This window comes from Typopeltis vanoorti, chromosome 24 (genome assembly GCF_054136105.1).
Source record: "Typopeltis vanoorti isolate ZY-2024b chromosome 24, IOZ_Tvanoo_1.0, whole genome shotgun sequence".
NCBI lineage: Eukaryota > Metazoa > Arthropoda > Arachnida > Uropygi > Thelyphonidae > Typopeltis > Typopeltis vanoorti.
In genome coordinates this window covers 7,823,342-7,844,058 of record NC_143572.1, presented here as the reverse complement: position 1 = coordinate 7,844,058, position 20,717 = coordinate 7,823,342, and the positions used below count along the sequence as shown (strand labels likewise).

The window sequence follows — 20,717 nt, the reverse complement described above, 5'->3', positions numbered from 1 at the left end:
TACACCCGTTTTTTCAGGAACAGAACTGAGGTGTAAACTGAGGGCTGCCTGTACTTACTTAATAATTGATGTTTCGACCTCTGTATTGAGGTCATCATCAGAAAAATACATATGTATAAGAAAACAAGCTACATGCTCTTGTACTCTACAAAGGTAAAATGAATCTAAGCTTCTTATCAATCTGTTATCTAGCCTGACTTCTAGTAAGAGAAAAAATAATAAAATAAAGTTTAAAAAAAAAAAATAAATAAAATAAAATAAAGTTTAAAAAAAAATTACAAACAGAACTACAATAAACATTCCTAAAGTCCTCTCGTATTAAGATTTCCTTCTGGGCTTGTTCCGGTTGCTATAATGGTTGCAGATGGGTCCTCCACATTCTTGGAATGATTAGTCCATTTTTTTTTTCAGGTTTTGATTGTTTTTAATCATTTCACATGCTTCTTTAAATTTCCTCTCAAACCAGGTTTTGGTGCAGTGTAGGGACTTGGTGCCTTTCCAGTCGATTCTATTGTATGTATGGAGTATGTGGTCTGATAGGCTGGTTTTACCATAATGGAGGTATTTAATGTATTGCTTGTGTTCTTCTTTCCTGATTGGTATATTGTGTTCTGTTTCCCCTATATAGGGTAGGTTACATGTACACAGGATTTTGTAAACCCCTAAGTGGGCCAGGTGTGGAAGAGGATGTTAGATCCTAAATGAAGGAATCTTGGAAAGAAATCATTCATTTAGGGTCTAACATATAAAAATTGCAAACATAGAGAAATGCCTGCACATCAGTTGTAATTAAAAGTGAAACTTCCTCACTTTATGTAAAAGTTTGTATTCTTTGTTTAAGCACCTTATATTGAAGCTATTGTGATTAATTTGATATTTCATTTTGTATGTCTTAAAAAAGAGGGATAATATGAATTAAATATAAGCCTTACTTAAGCTATGTAAAATCTATTGTGAGTCATCATAAAGCTGTTAAGTATTAATTCCTGGAAGGCCTAAAGCTACATGCGTACGGTGTAACGCTGGCGGGAATAGCTTATTCGGAAAATCACGTAACCATGAATTCCATGAATCTGAGTATATCGGCATCATAGAAACGAAGCATAAGCCAAAGGGATCGTGTGCATTCTCTTGTTTTCCTGTTGGGTGGTTCGGAAGTTGGTGGGCAGTTTCGCGTAGGGGGGGGGGGTGAAGTCTGCGATGTCGGGCAGCGAGCGTTCATAAAGAAATGAAGCTGGATTCTATGCAAAGCTGAAGAAAAATTCCAGTCCTAGCAGAATCAGGCCATCGCTGAAAAGCCCCCGTCGAGTTGTTCCTGAAACGCAAAGATTTTGAGTCCGTTTCCGGCAGAAAGAATGAAGATAGCGTAACTCCTATGTTGGCATATAGACAGCCAAAAATAGATGAGAAATATCCAGAAAAAAGTCGGTAAGGTGCTATTGCTCTAATTTTGTGTGAATGTTCATTAGAAGAAAGAAGATTGTTTACGATTGTGAAATTAAGAACTTTATAGTAAGGAACTCTGTGGACAGTCACTATTTAGAAAGTTAACCTCGTTTGTGAGTAAGAAGAATTGTTTAGGAGAGATCTTTTGTAACTTGTATGTGATAGGATTAACTTGATGTGATATGAAAGGTAGAATTTAGTGTCTCAGTAACATTAGAATGGTTGATAGTTTCTTCTTACGAGTAATACTGCTAGAAAGAATTTAGTTTAACTTATTATTATTTGATTTATATCCCAATGTGTAATTACTGTGTTTAGCATGCCTTATAAGTTTTAATTAGTTGGTATCTGTTAATCTCTTAGTTCGAGTTTATTTAGTATTGAACATAATTAAGTGTATGAGTTTGTATTGTGTTTTAGATATTCCAATAAACGTCATATTTTCCTGAACCTGAGTCATGCCTGATTACGATTCCAAATTACCACTTATAAAAATAGAACCTATTTGGCGGGAAGGATTTAGAGAGTGAATATAAAATATAGATTTAGGTCACGACTGCAATAATCCGAATCTATACGGCAGTTAAATTAAGATATTATGTAGGTGATCTTCAGACTCTAGTATTGTATCCCTGAGCAAGGATCTTTTCTGCTATAGGATACTGGCTGGTGCAGCAAAATATAAATTTGCCAGTATCCGAAGAGGAAACAATCCTAGATATAAAATTAAGTCTTAAATAAGAATAAATTAAAGGTAAAACAACTAATTGAGTATAAAGATATAAAAAGTAGAAAAACATCGATATAACGATAGAACAACTTTTTAACAAGGATCTTTGGAAGAACTAAGTAGACTTCTTAATTTTGTCATGGGTTTTGAAGGTAGTCTTGATGCTGTATTTGTGTAGTGTTCTATTTTTTCTGAAATGGCTCTGCCATATGGCATTCTTAAAATCTTTTTTGTTTTTAGTGGTGTTTTTGTGGAGGATCTTGTGAATTATTTTTTTATTATAGCCACTTTTTATAATGATCTCGAATTCCTGGAATTAAAAGAAATGGCCTAGTAGCAGATCACAGAATGCAGTGTTTTGTGTGTTGAATAATGTTTTCCATTTGTAATTATAAAAAGTATTAGCATCTGAAAACTTTTGGGATGTATTTGTATCGAAGAAAAATAAAAATAGGAGTAAATCACAAAAAATAGGTCTATGCTGTCAGTGGTTGTATTTTTATGCCGTTTTTTGGTATGTGAATAATTAATCTGTTTTCTGTTTTCCTCATGTTATCAACACTCACTATAGTCAACTATATCAAAAAAAAAAAAAAAAAAAGAGTCCCATGACAGCAGTACTGTGTGTTAATAGAAATGCAGTTTAGCAAACTTGCCTCTATTGACAAACTGTTTTTTTTATTTTTATTTTTTTTATTATGGCAAAATTATGAAGATAACTACCATGTTGGAGTAATAATTTCAGTTTAAAATAAAATAGTTGCTCAACATTTTGCACTTCATATCATGAAATTTGTATCATCAGGAGTACACACATAACACAAGAGGCATGGAAATTATTATTATTATTATTTCGGGCTACTCCAGGGAGTCCTTAGACTCATCGAGGGAGGCCCTAAACATCATGTCCACACTAACACAACTATACGACATTCTCTCACAGTATCTATCATACCTTGCCTTGAACTCGCTCACTGTCATAGCACCCACAACAGATTCTGGCAGCTTATTCCACTCATTTACCACTCTAAAAGTAAAGAACCCAGCTCTAACACCCCTGCCCAGCTTCCATAGGTGTCCCCTAGTTCTCCCACCACCAGTCCTGATCTCAAAAATATCCTCTGAATTAATCCTATAGAATCCTTTTAGCAATTTGAATGTCTCAATCATATCTCCCCTTTTCTGCCTATCAACTAGTTTCTGCAACCCACAAATCTTCAACCTGTTCTCATATGATTCATTCCATAGACCTGCTATCATCTTAGTCACTCGCCTCTGGATCCTCTTCACCTCCTCCTCCCCATCAAGAAGGAACCGAGGTGACCAAATCTGGGCACAGTAGTCGAGATGAGATCTTATCAGGGCTCGGTACAGAGGTACAATAACTTGCTTGTCTCTGCTCGTCAAGGTATTTTTCAACAACCAAGTGAGTTGATGAGCTGATTTAGCTACTTTTGCAATGTGCCCCCTAAACTTCATCTCCCTATCCACCAACACTCCCAAGTCCCTGGCCTCATCAATCTCTTGGAGTACAATTCCACCAATGTGGTATATTGCTGCTAATCTTTTCACCCCAAAATGCATAACCTTACATTTTGTCACATTAAATTGACATCCATTCTCCTTAGCCCAGAACTCCAATCTATCTAAGTCATCCTGCAAGACTTCGACATCTTCTGCATTCACTATCGCCCTACCCAACTTTGCATCATCAGCGAACAAATGAACTTGTTATTTTTTATATTTTTTTTATATAATATATATATAGTATATTAACTATTTTGTCTACCGGCTATGCCTTTGTTAATAATTATACTATATACTTATGAGGTGATTTATTATATAAATCTCTTTTACTAACAATTATTTTTATTTTGACTCCGAGTGTCCCTATATGTTATTATATTTGCACAAAGAGTTCACTCCAATTGGTGCAATGACTTTAACTCACTCTTTCAGAATCCAACTAATCATTGACTGAATACCAAGTACAAAATAAACACATTTAATAAAACTAAAACAATATATATACACTTCTAGTAATAATACATAACTATAACTACAGATTATATGGATCCAAGGCCTTATTTAAAAATATAAACTTACTCTTAAGACTAAACACTTTTTCTTTCACAATCACAAAAAAAATGTTCATAGTCTTTTTCTCTTTCTGTTAAGGCTCTTTTCCAGAAGTTATACGTTATACTCTGTACTTCATTTTCAGGATCCTTTTCATCAATCAATGTAACACACATAAAAGTCTTCTTGACTAAATCTTGTTTCCTTTTAGTAGCAATACTCATCAGATCAGGCATCCTTAATACCTATAAATCTTCTTAATCAATATATTTTCTAAACATTCACTTTCAGGCATCCTTAATACTTATAGAACTTCCTTATTAATATTTTCTCTAAGAAAAACATTCACTTTAGAATGTAAGCAACAGGTTCTCCTTTCATTCACAATACTAAATTGACAGTCTTAACTTATTCCACCTTAAAAACTTAGTTTCAAGATTTCCTTTTATTCATTACTTATTTCTCCTTGAAACATATTATTTCCACTATTCCTTTTTCTCGGAATACACTATAAAATATCTTCCGACTGCCACACACAAAAACAAATATCAAGTTTCTTCTAACTTGAATATTTACCGGCCAAATTTATATAAAACTTATAGTTTCAAGACTTCCCTTTTATTCATTACTTATTCCTGCTTGAAACCTATTATTTTCACTATTCCCTTTTCGGAATACATTATGAAAGTTCTTTTGACTGCCGAACACAAAAAATCAAGTTCCTTCTAACTTGAATATTCCTCGGCCAGTGTTCTAAAAACTTTCCGAACGCACTCTTGTTTACAACTGTAACTTGGATATGCAACGCTTTCCTTGTCAGCTGTCAATCACACATCAAGTTCTCTCCGGGAGCATGCGCACTTCACAAAAGTCAGAAACTACGTACTGCAATAAAATGGCTGACTCGCTGTATCCATCAGCGCTAAAGAAAGTCTTTTACAAACACAAAATTCAACATTTAAAAATACAACAAACTTTCTTATAAGTAACACAAATAATCAGTTTAGTAAGTACTTCAATATTTTTACTTCTTTATATATTACCTCTAATATAACATTTTCATAACGAACACATCACAAGTGCAGACACTGCGTGTATGAAAACAAAAACTAACAAGCATAATTAATACGTAAAAATATTCAGAATTTTTTATGATTATTTTTACAAACTGTTCCACTTAGATCCTTCCCTATATCGTTAATGAACAGATTAAACAGCAGTGGTGGAAGAACTCCACTATATTAATTCATACAGTATGTGTGCTACAGTTGCTACCTTGATCAGACATTACTCTAGCTGATATATGGTATCATAAAATTAAAAATAAATAAAAATACCCACAAAATAAAAAATATATATATATCTATATATTACATCAATTGTCTCTTTGGCTGGAATTAATTATCTGGAGTTTTTTCTTGCTTAAAAAGCACCAGAAATCTTATTGTTGAGGATCTGTCATTCTATTGTTAGGTAGGTTGGTTGGAAATGATATCCGATTCTGGATTTCTATCAAAAATCCAGAATTGGATTTCTGATCATTCATTTTGAGATCCAGAGATTTGATTAACATCTCAAAAGCTTAGAATTTCTATTCATACTAGGTTTTTGTCTATATAACAAATGGGTGCCTTTCCAAACATTTCTATGCCATTTCATATACATGATCAGAAAATCCTGATTTCTCATTTCTTGAATTTGATGTGAGTCTATTTAATGTGCTTATGTATGGGTAAGTTACAGGAGCATCAGATTTCATATATACCAGGGTGTATTGAACAAACTCTAGAGTTTGCTCAGTACTCTCTTAAATTTTTTTCAGTGGTTTAAATGTAGTGTAACAGCATATTTCTTTGATATATTCCTTTAACTATGAAATGACTGGCCTTATTGTAGTAATTTTTTTATTATTTTGGAGTGTAATCTTGTGGAGAAATTCTGTCGAGTATGTTCCTGCTGTAGCTATTCTTTATAAATGTTTAATTTATTATCTAACATTTATTATTCAACACTTGTTCATTGGAGCAAATTAAGGCTTTTTTTTTTTTAGGATGCTAATGACTTAATTTTTGTGTTGTGCTGGTGGTAGAAGAATATGTTTATGTATTGGCCAGAATAATTATTTTATTTTATCTTAAATTAAAATTATTACGTAAACATGGTACTTGTCTCCATAATTTTGCCACCATGAATTCCAGTTATATTAACAATTAAGACTATTTCTTGGATCTTGGAATTTGCTGTAGAGGGGATCAAGTGTATAATGCATAATTTGAATAAACCAGATTCCCTTATGTTTGTCAATTAGATAGTATCGAGTCTTTTAATTCTTTGTAGGTTTGATGGTGATAACAATACAGTAACTTTGTTTTGTGCCTAAGCAGTTTAGAAGCCATGATCCATCCTGTGTACTGGGGAAAACTAAGTGGATGAAGCACTTTATTCCTCCAAATAGTGCAAGGCATTTATTAAACTGTAACAACTTTTTATTCCAAGGCATTCATACTTATTGCGGGCACTATTTACATACAAGACATTACATAAACATAAGAAGGAAGAGAACTGGTTGATGAGTTTCATATACATGCTTTCGTGTACATCCTCAGATTAAATTAGAAAAAGGTATAATTAAACAAGATGTTAAATATAGCCTCAATCAGACGTGTGGCTCATTGTAGTGATGAGCTGTGTAACTTCTGTCATATGTCATCTAGAAGACAAATTATAAACATCTTCATTGCTATGTAAGTCTTTGATATGTGTTAACAAAAGCTGGTTCAAGGTGAGACTTTGGTTTTTGTTTTGAGTTTGGACACCTTAGCATTTTGGCAGCATCTTTAAATCTAAGGAAATGAGAGGATGTATGAAACTAGTCATTAGTTATTCACTGATATTTATATGTGATTCTTGATAAATAGCAATAAAAATTTCACACCACAGAAGTTTCATTTCGAGACATAACTAAGTTTAAACAGACATGAACTGTATTATTTATGCTGAGTGCCATATGACATATCATATTCTGTTCACTTTTAAAAATTAATCCTTAAAAATCCTTAATCTTTTTGCAATTGATATCCTTAAAATTAATAATTTTTCTCCTAATTTGATTATAGCTGTGAAAACTAAATAAATGATTGGATTTATATAAACCTTCTTCTAGGATATAGAAATGTGGGAAGTTGAGCCTTCAGGACTTTTAAGAATTGTTATGAATGTTAAGAGCAAAAAAACATATCACACGGTGAGTTTCAAGAAATAATTAAAATATTTAAAATTATAAATATCTTTACATTTGTTTTTCTGTTCATCTTACTCAGATGAATAAATTGTACATTTTCTGGCCATTTGTAGTCTTCAATGCAACCATTTTTCCACAATCATCTATACAAATAGTTACATAATCAACAAACATGATTTTAGTCACTTATTTTATGACTTCAAAACTGAAATAAAATACAAAAAATGCTAATTTATTTTTTTTAATATTTTAAGTGATTTCAATGGACAAAAGGTTTTCTGACTTTTGTAGATAGGAATCCACAAAAGCCTTATCCTACATACAGTAATAATTTACTGTATGTAGGTGTAAGAAATTTTTTCATTAACTTTTTTTAAATTTATTTTTTACATAATTCAGAAACCTGGTCTCCCAAGGGCCAAACATGGAAATTTTTTGTTCCTTTCATTACATTGGTGGTCTACATCTTGATGGGAACTCCTTAGAGTGCATTTTGGCATCCTTCACCAAGATTCTTAACATAATTTTTATATTCAGAAAAATTATGTATTTTTCATAATTTTTGTATTATTTATTTTAGACATATTTACAGAGCTTTATTGAAATTTCTATACTAATAGATGTCCTTTAAATTGTATGGAAATTGACTACATGTTTGGCACATTTAATACACTGATTGAGACATCAGATTTGATCTTATTTTGATCATTGAAATGGTTAACACAAGTTAGTCCAGAATTGCTACCTTCAGCCTAAATAAAGAGGCACAAGCAATTCATTATTGTCTGTAATAATATGTACCCAAGAGGACTTATTATTTTGCAAGTTATACACAACAGGAGGAAAAGAAGTAAGCATTATATTATCAGTATTTCTCAAAGTTAAAGCAATCCAATTACAATGTAATCCCAAAATCACACAGAGCAGAAATAAGTAAACATATGAAATATTAAGCCCGAATGAATGCACCTTCTGGATACAATCATGGTGTTTTTTTTTTTTTTTTTTTTTTTTTCATATTATAGTGTCTCCCAAAATTTGGCAGTTTTTGAGGCCAAATATATTTAAATTCAGAGTTTTGTTTGAAGCGCTGATACTCAGAATAGTCGTTCACTCTCCAGGTACTAAAAAATATAAGACTTATTTATAAACTGACCATAGATATTTAATTCGTACAATATTGCCTACCGGTTTCGCTAGTAATTGACTAGCTTTCTCAAGGCTTGCACAGTACAAAAAAAGGTTTAAGAATACAAAAAACGTTAGTACCTGTTAGGTGGCTAAGGTAACACTTTCACGTGACTTTCTGCTAAGTATCATGAACACTCGTTACATGCAAACGTGTAATATGATTATTCGCGTAAGGTAGTTCTGTTGGATTGAGAGAATTAATTAGATTTTTTCCAAGTATCATTCAGTATGGCTCTTAATTTCTGTTTAGGTTGCTGCCTATACGTAGCACTACTGCTGTGTATAATATTCCATGCATGTGCATGGAATATTATACACACTTCGATATTTATAAAATGGAACACTGTCCTTAGGAGATCTTAGCACCTATCTGATGCTAGTAGTTGGTTTAAATACAATCCTGATGTTATGGGCTTTTAACAATCTTGCAATTTTGGTGGAAATTGAGCCCATGAAGGGGATGACTGCTGTTGAAATTTGCTGGGAGACTGTTCTTTCTTGTTGGTTATCTTTGTATAGAAATTTGTTAATGATGTTTCGAGGATAACCATTTTGCGATAGTGTTATAGCGATTTGGGACAGTTCTGCATGAACTTCTTCATCATCGGAGATAAAGTTTCTGACTCGATTTCTCAACATGTAGATGATGCTCTGTTTATGTGACCTATGATGGTTTGAAGAGTAATGTAGATATCGTCCAGTGTCCGTAGGTTTTTTGTAAATAGACAGTTTGAAATTGTCGCCTTGTCTTTTAACTAGTATGTCCAAGAAGCATAGTTGTTCGTTGTTTTCTACTTCTAGAGTAAATTTGATTTTATTGTGGAGTGAGTTGATTTTATTGACAAACATATGTAGGTTTTCCATGTTGTCCTGCCATATGATGAAGATATCATCCACATATCTCCACCATAATGAAGGTTTAGGAGTAATGTTGGGTGAAGATTTCATTTTCAAATTTCTCCATGAAAAGGTCTGCACATGGTGGTGACAGGGCTGCCCATGGCTAGGCCTTCTAATTGTTGGTATATCTTGTTGTTAACTTAGAAGAAATTTGATTGTAGGCGGTACTTGAACATCTTTGTAATATCAGCAGGAAAGAGATCTTTGATAATGTTCATGACCTCTTCTACTGGTACATTCGTGAATAATGATACTACGTCTAGACTGGCCATTATGTCTGTTTGTGTTATCTTCACGTTTTTGAGTTTGTCAACAAATTGTTGAGAATTTTTTATGTAGGATTCTGTTTATGTAGGATTCTGTTTGTCTGATTTTTCCCTTAAGTAAGTTAGCTAGGTGTTTAGCTAATAGGTAAGTGGGAGAGGACCTGCCATCCACAATTGGACGAAGTGGCACTTCTTCCTTATGCACTTTAGGTGCCCCATACAGTCTAGGAGTAATGGGATGTGAGGATTTAAGCTTTCTTTTTAGTTCTTCGGGCCAAGTATTCATATTGCGGATCAGGAAGTTTGTCTCATTATGGTTCTTCGTGGTAGGATCTTTGTTGAGAATTTTGTATGTTGAACTGTCCGATAGTAAATCGTTTATCTTCTTGAAATAGTCTTTTGAGTTTAGGATGACAGTGGCATTCTCCTTGTCCACTTTAGTTATTATTATTTCTTTGTTCTTCCTCAAGTTCCGAATAGCTTTTCTATCATATGGCGTGGTATTAAGTTTTGGTTGTTTTGCTGTTGCTAGGATAATAGTGCTTTGGAATCTAATATCGTTGGCTACAGCTTCTGGTAGCGGGTAGAGACTTTTTTTCAATTCCACACATAAAGTCCATTTTAGGAATGTAATTTGGAGTGATTGAAAAGTTAAAACCTTTCTTTAGGATATCTGATTCATGTTTGGAAAGGCAGTGATTCGACATGTTGAAAATCACTTTATCTGGGAGGCCTTTGTGTGTCTGGTATTTTTTCTTATAAAATTCTTCAAATTTTCTAATTTGTTTGACTGGAAAGTTTTTTCATAGCTCTGTTCTATCATGTTGTCTATATTATTCCAGGTCATGTAATCTAGACTATTAGAAATGTCATAAAAATAGTTGCGGCAATTAACATCACTTATATTCAATTCATACCTGATGTGTTGGATTCTTTCCCTGAGTAGTGCCAATGAAGTCCTTTGGTAAATTCTTTAGGCTTGTATGGATTGAATATGTCCTTTGATGATAAGGAATTTAGGGATGATAGAGAAATCCCTACACCTTTTTAGGAATGTTAAGTGGTTCAGTAGCTTGGCTTTTCTGCATTTCTCCTTTTCTAGTGAAATAGTCAACAGGGGGGCTTGTCCCAGTGAACAAAATCATGCTATTTTGGAAACTAAAAGATATTTGTTCTTTTTATTGTAGTGATATTTGTTTTTAAAACTAAACTAAAAGTATAAATTGACTTTGGAAATATCTAGACTAACACAAATCATTAGATAGACAACAATGGAATGGGAAAAAGAAAGGCAACCAATGGACAGAAAGATAGAAGGAGAAACAAAACAAGCACTGAATTAGATATGATTTCACATAAAGATAATCAGGTAGGAAAATTGTTTATAAAAAGAAGAATACACAGGCCTGTGATGGAAAAGTTGTCTGAGAAGTAATAATTGATTCTTATAGATTTTTAAGTGCTGAGTTCAGAAAAAATTCCATCACCCACCAATTTTACCCAATTTCTAATTTTATCGTTTTTATTAGTAATATTTGGATTTAAATTCAGCACATTAGTATTTATTTTCATTCTCCTTTCTTTATATCTAATTAGTTGTATAAGTGCCTTTTTGTGGTAAATAAAGAAATTTCCATGAAACTTCTCATTCTTAAGATAGGAGAGGGTGCAGGTGGCTACTTTGAATCTGATTTGCCAAGATAATGGATGACTTTCCTATTGTCACAGACACTTACATTTTTTTGTGTGATTTTTTAGTTGAACTTTGGTTGTTGACTACTAATCATATTTCCGAATGGTGGCATATTTTCTAAGTTAGTGTGAAGATTTAATGTGTTTGCAGATTTTTTGTTTTTACGTAGTGTCGTGTAATAGTGTTGATGGCATTCGGTAAAATTAGTTTAACTGTGTTTTAAGTAGTATTTGTAATGGCTTCAAAATATTGCAAAAATTCACCTAACATTTTCTACTTCATATGCAGGGAGTTAGTAGTAAAAAAAAACAACAACGAAGAAACATTACAGATTTCGTGAAAAAAGTGTACTATGCATATTTCGGGATGAAACTTGGTAACTTAGATAAGGCATGGGCACTGCATATAGTATGTTCCATTTGTGTAGAAGAACTTTAGAAGGCAATCGAAGGGAGAACAAAAATCTTTCCGTTTTGGAATTCTCATGGTATGACAGGAACCCTGCAACATACTGATTACTGTATACTTCTATTCTTTGAATGTTCGAGGTTTTAATGTGAAAAATAAAAAAGGCATTTCCTATCCTAATTTATCATCTGCAATATACACCCAGTGGAACATGGTCCTGAAATATCCGTGCCAACACCTCCACAAATTTTAGAACCACTCAGCAGTGATTCAAATGAAGAAGTTGAAGATTTCAATGATGGCAACAAATACAAAGATGAGCATTTTTCACAAACTGATCGCCTTGGGCCTTCCTAAGGAATATGCAGAACTGCTGGGCTCAAGACTAAACGAAAAGAATTTGTTAGTCCGTGGCACTTCTTTCTCATGGTTTAGATATAGAGAAAGAGATTTTCTTCCTTACTTTTCAGAGGAAGGTGATTTAGTTTATTGTAGTGATATTCCCAGACTGATAAGCAAATTCAACGTAAAATATGAAGTCATTGATTGGAGTTTGTTTATCGATTCCTCAAAGCTGTGCTTCTCCATAATTACAATAAGTATGCTTCAGTACCAGTAGCACATTCCGTGCATTTGAAAGAATGATATGAAAATTTAGCCTTCATTCTCAGCAAACTTAAGTACAATGATCATGGATGAGCAGTTTGCAGTGATCTTAGTCATATCTATGATTTTGGGACAACAAAGAGGATACACCAAAATACCCATGCTTTTTGTGCGAGTAGGACAGCCAAGATCGAGAGAAACATTGGATCAAGAAGGAATTGCCAGAAAGAGTCACATTAGAACTTGGAAGTAAAAATGTGTTATACAAAACTTTGGTTACTCAGGAAAAAATCCTTTTACCCTTGCTTCACATAAAGCTGGGATTGATGAAGCAATTTGTCAAGGCTTTGTCGAAAGAAGGAGAGCGTTTTAAATACATCTGTGCAAAATTTCCGGGATTATCTACAGCAAAATTGAAAGAAGATATTTTTATCGGTCCACAGGAAACTTATGAAGGATGAACTGTTTGAAGAAAAAATGGCAACTGTTGAAAAAGAAGTGTGGGAAGCTTTGAAAGAGGTGGTGACCAAATTTTTAGGAAATCACAAGGATCCCAACTATAAAATGATTGTGGAAGAAATTCAAGGATTTGGGATGCTCCATGAGCTTAAAAATGCACTTTAAACAATTCTCATTTAGACTACTTTCCTGAGAATCTGGGAACTGTCAGCGAAGATCAAGGAAAGCGATTCCACCAAGACATCAAAGAGATAGAAATAAGGTATCAGGGCAGGTGGAATGTCAACATGATGGTGTACTATTGCTTTGCTGGATGTTGCACAGAGACGACTCAGAAAAAGTTCAAAAAGAAGCTTTGAAGGAAAATGAAAAAGACGCCGCAACGAAATATGATGTTTGCAAGAGGATATGGGGGGTGGTACAAGTGCTGGGCCTAAGCCTATAGATCTGCCTATTCTGCTCTTACCCTTTCTTACTCACTTTTTTGAGGAGTAGTTTGGGGAAAACGTTTTAAGCTCCTCACCTCTAAAACTCTTACTATTTGGTCACACTGCTCAGGATACAGTAGAAAGACTTCTTGTAATGTGTAAGTTTTGAACACATTAAACTCCAGCATAAAATTCACGGTAGAAACTGAAAGCATGCAGTGTTTACTTTTTTTTAGATATACTTAAACCACTAGATTTCCTGAAGGCACTTCGAAATGTTATGTGCGGAAAATTCACAAAGCAAAGTGCTTTCTTGGAATATAGTGACTGTGACAGATAGTTGAATATTAATGCTGCTATCCTGCACAGAAAATTTGGCATAATATAAGCATTAACACTCATAAAGCTAGAGCCATTTGCTGCAGTGACATGCAGTAGCGAATTCTCCATGCTTGCTGCGCAAGCTCATTAATGGAGAAAGAAGTAATATTTATTTGTTAATAAATGCATGCATTTATAAGCATTCCATTTTATTTTTTAGACTTTTATTTTTGTACACAGAAGACGTTTTAAGCTTGCGCGGCAATAATTGAGCGTTGCGTTGTGTATCGAAGGCTGACGCTAGTCAAGCTACTTTGGCTTGCTTGGTTGTGGGAGCATCCAGGTCTTTGCTTCAGCACTGTGATTTCATGCGTGCGCATAGCCATTTCCGCTCCCTCCACGTCATCTCACCCTGTTGCTTAAACACGGGCCATACACAGTCAAAGTAGCTCTAGCCAGTGAGCTTCAGCCAGCCTTTACAAGTGTGCGTGTTGCTTGGGAAAATTAAGTTACAACCAACTTTTTATGACTATGTTATTGACCAGTTCATAAAGAAGAACTGTAGGGTAGAGTTTGTATTCAAGTAGCTAAATTGAAAAAGATAGAATATCATTTGTAAAATAAATGTTGTATTTGTATGATTAAATGTACATAAATTTCTAAATACAGGTAACCCTTGTTGAACGCGGGTACTCATATAACACGGTTCTGATAAAAACACAGTCTACAAATTGTAGTAACCCTTTATCTTGTCATATGTTTTTCACTGCATGACTTAAAAATCAAATTTTATCTTCGTTAAATTTGTGTCTGCCTGTATCCCACATGTAATTATAAGTGGCGAATTTATATTAGGGGAAATACCCTTTAGCTCGCATGTACCTCAATTGTTTTACCGTATAAAAAGTTATTGTTGAAAATTGTCCTTGTTTCTGCCAGGAAAGTGCATTAAAAAATCATAAGTGTGTTCATCTCAAGCTGAGCACTTTATTTTCTGGTAAGTTATGTACAATATGTAATTGTTTACCACATAGGTCGATATCTGTGGGGGGGGGGGGGGGTGGCTCTGGCTTGGTTCCATAATGCTAGAATAAAGCATATTCTAAAAACGAACATGCTGATTGGAGATCTTTTCCTAGATCTTCAAGAGCAAGGAAGAATTATTTTGAGTAATATCATGGACAGTGACTTTGTCCCAGCCAGGAATATTATTCTTATGCTTGATACTTAAAAAAAAAAAACAATAAAAAAAACCCACAGCTTCTGTGAAAGAGAGCTGTGAACTATCTCCTCTGTTTTTCATATGAATCCTCTGATATGTTCAAGTGCTAGAAATTTTTTCTCTTTGAACAGCCTGCAACTGTGCAAGAAAAAAGAACTGAAATCGGCTTTGCTTTTAATGTCAAGCAAATGCTATTAAGATAAGATGATATCTCTTAATTAGTTGGGTTATTTGGAATTATGGCTAAACCAACTAAGGCTATGAAGCCAGTTACACATGATTTAAATAAAATTCTGGGAAAAAAAAAAACCTTGCCATCTCCATTTGAGATCAGTCAGTTATGTCTGATGACCTGATGCTGGTAACATTCAAAGTTTTGACCTCTGGTCAAAATATTGAATGTTACTTTCTTAATGATAAGTAAAGTATTTATTCTAACACATGTCTCCATAAATTCTTCACTAACGAATATACAGGTTATTATTTTAACACTTCAAAAACTTTTCAAGTTTATTTTACTTGTCATTATTTTATTGCTTCTAACAATCTACCTGAGCCGTAATACACCGAGACCAATTTTATCAGAATTATCCAAGTTATTTTTCACTCAAATGAATTATGGGAACAAGATCAGAGTATCATGGATATTTTGACTTCCATGTGTGTGTGTGTGTGTATATATATATATATATATATATATATATATATATATATATACAGGGTGTTCGGGATAAATTTGACATATTTATAATTAATTATATTTTTCCGTAAGTTACATGTATTAACACACACTTCTCTTCATTTAAAAGTTTGGACCCTTCTTCGTTCATATACAAGATGTCAGAAAGGATGGATAGCTGGAACCCACCTGAATCATGGAAGAGAATAACTTGTATCATGATGATTCGTGCCCGCCATCAAAATAAGGATATTACGACTGCTGCCCAATGCTCCCTGAATACAGTAAAAACAATCAGGCATGAACTAGAGACTTGCAATGGTGACTACGAGGATGTAGCAAGAAGAAAGATCCCTAGCAGACGATCTGATTGCGTTCGTACAGCAGAATTCCTCGCAAATCTGCAGGAACAGGTGTTGAAGAACCCTGGCATTGGAATTCGGGCTTTGTTCGTGGAGTTGCTAACTGTAGTCAAGCCCTGGATAACAAGGGTAGCCAATGGTAGGCCGTATGTATGGCAGCAGGATTCGGCCCCTTGCCACACCTCTGGGAAAAGTCAAAAATGGTTGTCTGAAAATTTCTACGACTTCACCAGTCCAAATGTTTGGCCTCCAAACTCCCCAGACCTTAACCCCATGGATTATTTTGTATGGGGCGCAGTTGAAAAAGACACCAATCGCACTTCCAGTAATACAAAAGCCCAGTTAATGGATAAAATTAAAACAGTTTTTGCGGCCCTTCCCAGGGAGACTGTAGCATCAGCTTGTTCGAGGTTCCGAAGCAGAATTGAAGCTGTGATCGATGCTAATGGTGGTTATTTTGAGTAAATCTTGTTGATAGTATTGTAATTAACTCTGCCTGTAATGTTTTTTTGTCAATTCATTAAATTTAATAGATACAAAGAAGATTTTCTTTTTCCTTACGAAACTGTCAAATTTATCCCGAACACCCTGTATATATATTTTTTTTCTCACTCAAATTATGGGGACAAGATCAGAGTAGCATGGATATTTTGACTTTCGTGTGTGTGTATATATACACATACGAAGAGGGGAATATGTATATGATAGGAAATTTTTTTATACACACAAAGTTTTTATATTATACTAGGGGGCTCCCCCCCCCCCCCCCCCAGTTCTGGATTTGTTGGCCATTTCTCCTTGAATTTTGAAAACTGGAAAGGGGGGATTCTGCACTGCCCGACCACTCATGTTCTGGACTGGTAGGCCAGTTCTCCTTGAACTCTGATGATTCGAAAGGGCAGTCTTCCTTCCTTTCCCCCCCCCCCGACTTCCAGACTGATAGGCCGATTTTCCTTGAATTCTGAAAACTCAAAGTCCCCCCCCCCCCCCCCAGTTCTGGGCTGGTTATTTTTGGATCAGATGCTCAGAGCTTGCTCCACCTTTGCCGTGAGTTTCCCCTTCTTGCACTACTTCCGAGTCGCCTTGTTGTTGCACTACTTGCTAGACTTGAAACAAGCCATTTTTGTTCAATATTAGCTTTGTCTTATTTTATATCAATAAAAATATTGCAACGTTTAATATTTTTCTATTTAAAAAAAGTTATTTTCTTCAAATTTTTTATATAAAAATAATTATACTACCCACACCAAATTATTACTAATAAATATATATTATATTAAGAAGCCGGACAAAAAACATGACATAAAAATGCTTATCATTTTATATCTATAGGGTAGATTATAGATTCAAGAACTTGATGTATTATTGCTATAGATGTTAATATGCTAAACAAAACATTCCAAGATCTGGTACTTTTTTATATCCACTGGTAGTATTAGATTAAATTCATTTATTGTATAATTATGAAATACACACATAATCAAGAACTACCCAGATGCTCAGTAGTAGAAAGCTCATCTCATTCAGTTTCTTAGACCATTGCAGTGAATTTAACTATATTTGATGCTCACATTTTCCACTAAGAAAGAGAATCTGCAGTGAAGATTTTTTAGCTTATGCCCACTGAGTAGGCACTACAGTTGACCATTCTGATTAGAAAACCAAAGTTAAAAATGTGTTTGTGGCAAATTGTATCAAAGTTGTAATGACAGGCGTTTCCTTGTCAGAAGCAACATCAGAAATTAGATTTATTGATGAAAAATGAAGGAAACTGATCAGATAAAATCAGAAATCTTCTGGAAAAGTGTGTTGTTTATGAGAGAATCTTCTCACTAATCATAAAAATGTTCTTCCTGCTTAAATGATTACTTGTGCTACCCTGCAATCTGTTCAAAATGCTTACAGTCTTGCATGAAGATTATATGTACACAGTGATATGCAAACCATTGTTTTAATGGGAAAATAATTCGTTACAACTTCTCAGAATCCCGATATTTATGCCCTAAAAATGCTCATGTACTTTTAACATGATTTAAAATATAGGACTATTTTCCCATAAAATCATTTCACTCATAGTGATTTTGTTGTGTAGTCAAATTTCATGAACTAAAGAAAAATAGAGAGGGTAATTTATTAGTTGAAATTCCAATGTTTTTTTTCCCAGGACATTTAAAAAAATGCATGTAGATAAATTTTATTTCCCTTTGCATATGGTAGTTCTTACTGCTATATTATGAAACAAGTGCAGTTATAATTTCAGTTGATATTAGGTATTTTAATAGCAGACAAAATAAAGAATTTTTTTTGTATATCCCCCCCACCCCCAGAAAGTGCTAATAGGTTCATCAGGAAGAAAGATTGCTCAGATAGTTGAAGATGCCAGACAAGAACTTGCAAATATCTTCCGCTGTGATGTATTACTAAAACTGGTTATTAAAACTATGAAGTAGAAAAATATGCAGGCTGATTGTCTTTTTTGTAATCCAACAGTTAACAAACATTACAAACCCAAGAACATATTATTATGAGTGCTCCTCCATGGAGTCTGAGCATTCATCAAAGGAGGGCCTTTAAAGACACGTACTTAAATTTATAGCTATTTGGTCTCTCCTCGAACACATTACTGATGACAACACTCATCACATGGCATGAGGAGAACCTCAACCTCATATGCTTCTGAACAATCCTTAGCTAGCTTCTGGGATGCTGTGTGGTTACGTGCTCCACAACCATATGCCTGGGAATGGATTGTCCTGCTTTCAGTTTCTCATCGCTGACGCGAGGAGCTAACAATCTTTCTGAGACATATCCAAGTTAGATGGGCTTGGGCGTGGACTGCAGGGTTTTTCTCCCCAGTTTATCTAGATTTTTTCCCTCCTGCAAAGCAGGCAAACTGGTCTTAAGAACACAATGCTTCACAGACAGTTACACATGGTTGAGCATGGGGGTAACGACCCCATGCTCAACTGAGGTGGGGTCGTTACCCCCACATCGGCACTACAGCCCAATGTGTTTCCTCACATTGGGCTGTAGTGCCAAAGAAGAAGCTTCTGGGATGACATCTGAGTTCTAGCACAATTATGTCTGTACTGTTAAATCTCTTTACTAACTGCATATACTTCTATTCATCTCTTTTCCTCAGGCTTTGAAGAGTTTCCTCAATCTATCTGCATTTGCACAATTCTGTAAGTCAGGTATCATTGGTTATTCATCACAATCTTTTCAATTGTTTCCATACAGGTGTAATTTTATTAAAGTTTCATGAAATGGGAGAATAACTTTCTTATTCCTGCAAGTTAATGCCCTGTAACAATGCTGTTATCTGATGGGATGGCTATGACCTATAAACTTGAACTTGCCGTCTACATTAACCTCGAAGTCTAGCATCAATAACTACTTTCAACAATTCCCACTAATATAATACTTTGCAGTGTACTCTGTCCAAAATGCGTAATAACTTACACTAGAGCACACTTTAAATGTTATGTCGACATCATCAATGTCGACATAGCATTTAAAGGGTGCAAAATAATCGCATTTCAATGCTATTTTTATGAAAATCCACAAATCTTATTGAAAATTCCATTTGTAAATCTTCAATAATACCAAAAAAAGTTTCCTTTTATGTTTGCCATCCAACTGTAGATGCAGATTTACAACATATATAATGATGTAGATTTTCTTCCATCATATATTTCTTCAACAGACATAGTTTGCCTTCAAAAGCTTTTATGTCAGAAAACAGTTCTGCTAGTAATTTACCTTGGTCCTGCAGGGTTAAATTAAGTCCATTATGTTAGTTGCAATGTCTACCATAATGCAAGAGACATAATCCATTTTTTATCCGATAGTTGTGGGACAGTATTTTCGTGTTCTGTCATGAAAATATCTATTTCTTCAAGTAAATTAAAAAAAATATTTTTAGCACAGCACTTATAATTAACCATCCAACAGTTGAGTAGTAGATAACGTCCTCTTGAATGTCCATAACGTCTTTTCTTGATGATAAAATTTTGTGGGCCACCAAAAATGCACGTTTGGCCCGCATGTGGCGTGCCGGTTGCCAACCCCTGCATTAGTATATAACTGGATATCACCCTTTCCAATGGCATTAATATGCAAGATAAACAACAATAGCCCAAGTACTTTCAACCCTGTGGTACAGCACTGCTTCCTCTCCCCCGATAGACAACTCAGCACCACCATACATCACTTTCTGATACCTATTGGTCAACCATATATATATATATATATATATATATATATCTGCTGTCACTATATTATAGAACATGAGCAGAATGTTCAAGCAGGATCTGCCTTTAACAAAATCATAGTCTCATCATTAGAGGATTCCAATGTTAGGAATCACACCAGCTTTGGACGGGATTCTAAACAGCCTTTACCTTGATGACACCATTAATGTTACTAACTAGGTAGATCCTGCTTGAATATTCTGTTGATGTTCTATAATTCAGTGAGAGCAGAATGGGATAAGGAATATATATAAACTAATAGGGAGTCTGACAGAGATGTAGCCTTTCTATGTATATATGACCTGATAAAGTGGAAATTACAGTAAATCCAGGAATAAGCATTAATTAGTATACAACACTAAACATGCTGGCTGCTTTTTTTTTTTTTCTGTGGTCAAAGTAATCATGAAAAAAGCAGTATGTCAAAATTTAC

At 34.3% G+C, this 20,717-nt stretch overlaps 1 protein-coding gene across 2 annotated transcripts in view; it reads left to right on the top strand.

The window, feature by feature from the left end:
• The window catches only part of LOC150092910 (GTPase Era, mitochondrial), a 178,329-nt gene extending 159,841 nt beyond the window's left edge, over positions 1 to 18,488 (top strand). Inside the window, exons 10-11 of one of the 2 annotated variants that reach the window (XM_090413965.1) lie at positions 7,419 to 7,499; positions 18,359 to 18,488. In XM_090413965.1, coding sequence (XP_090270091.1) covers positions 7,419 to 7,499; positions 18,359 to 18,481 — 204 coding nt within the window. In that variant the 3' untranslated portion in view covers positions 18,482 to 18,488. Of the gene's footprint in view, positions 1 to 7,418; positions 7,500 to 18,358 lie in introns of those variants that run through there. The other variant, XR_016550443.1, reaches the window with a different exon arrangement.
• Positions 18,489 to 20,717: the final 2,229 nt, after the last annotated feature.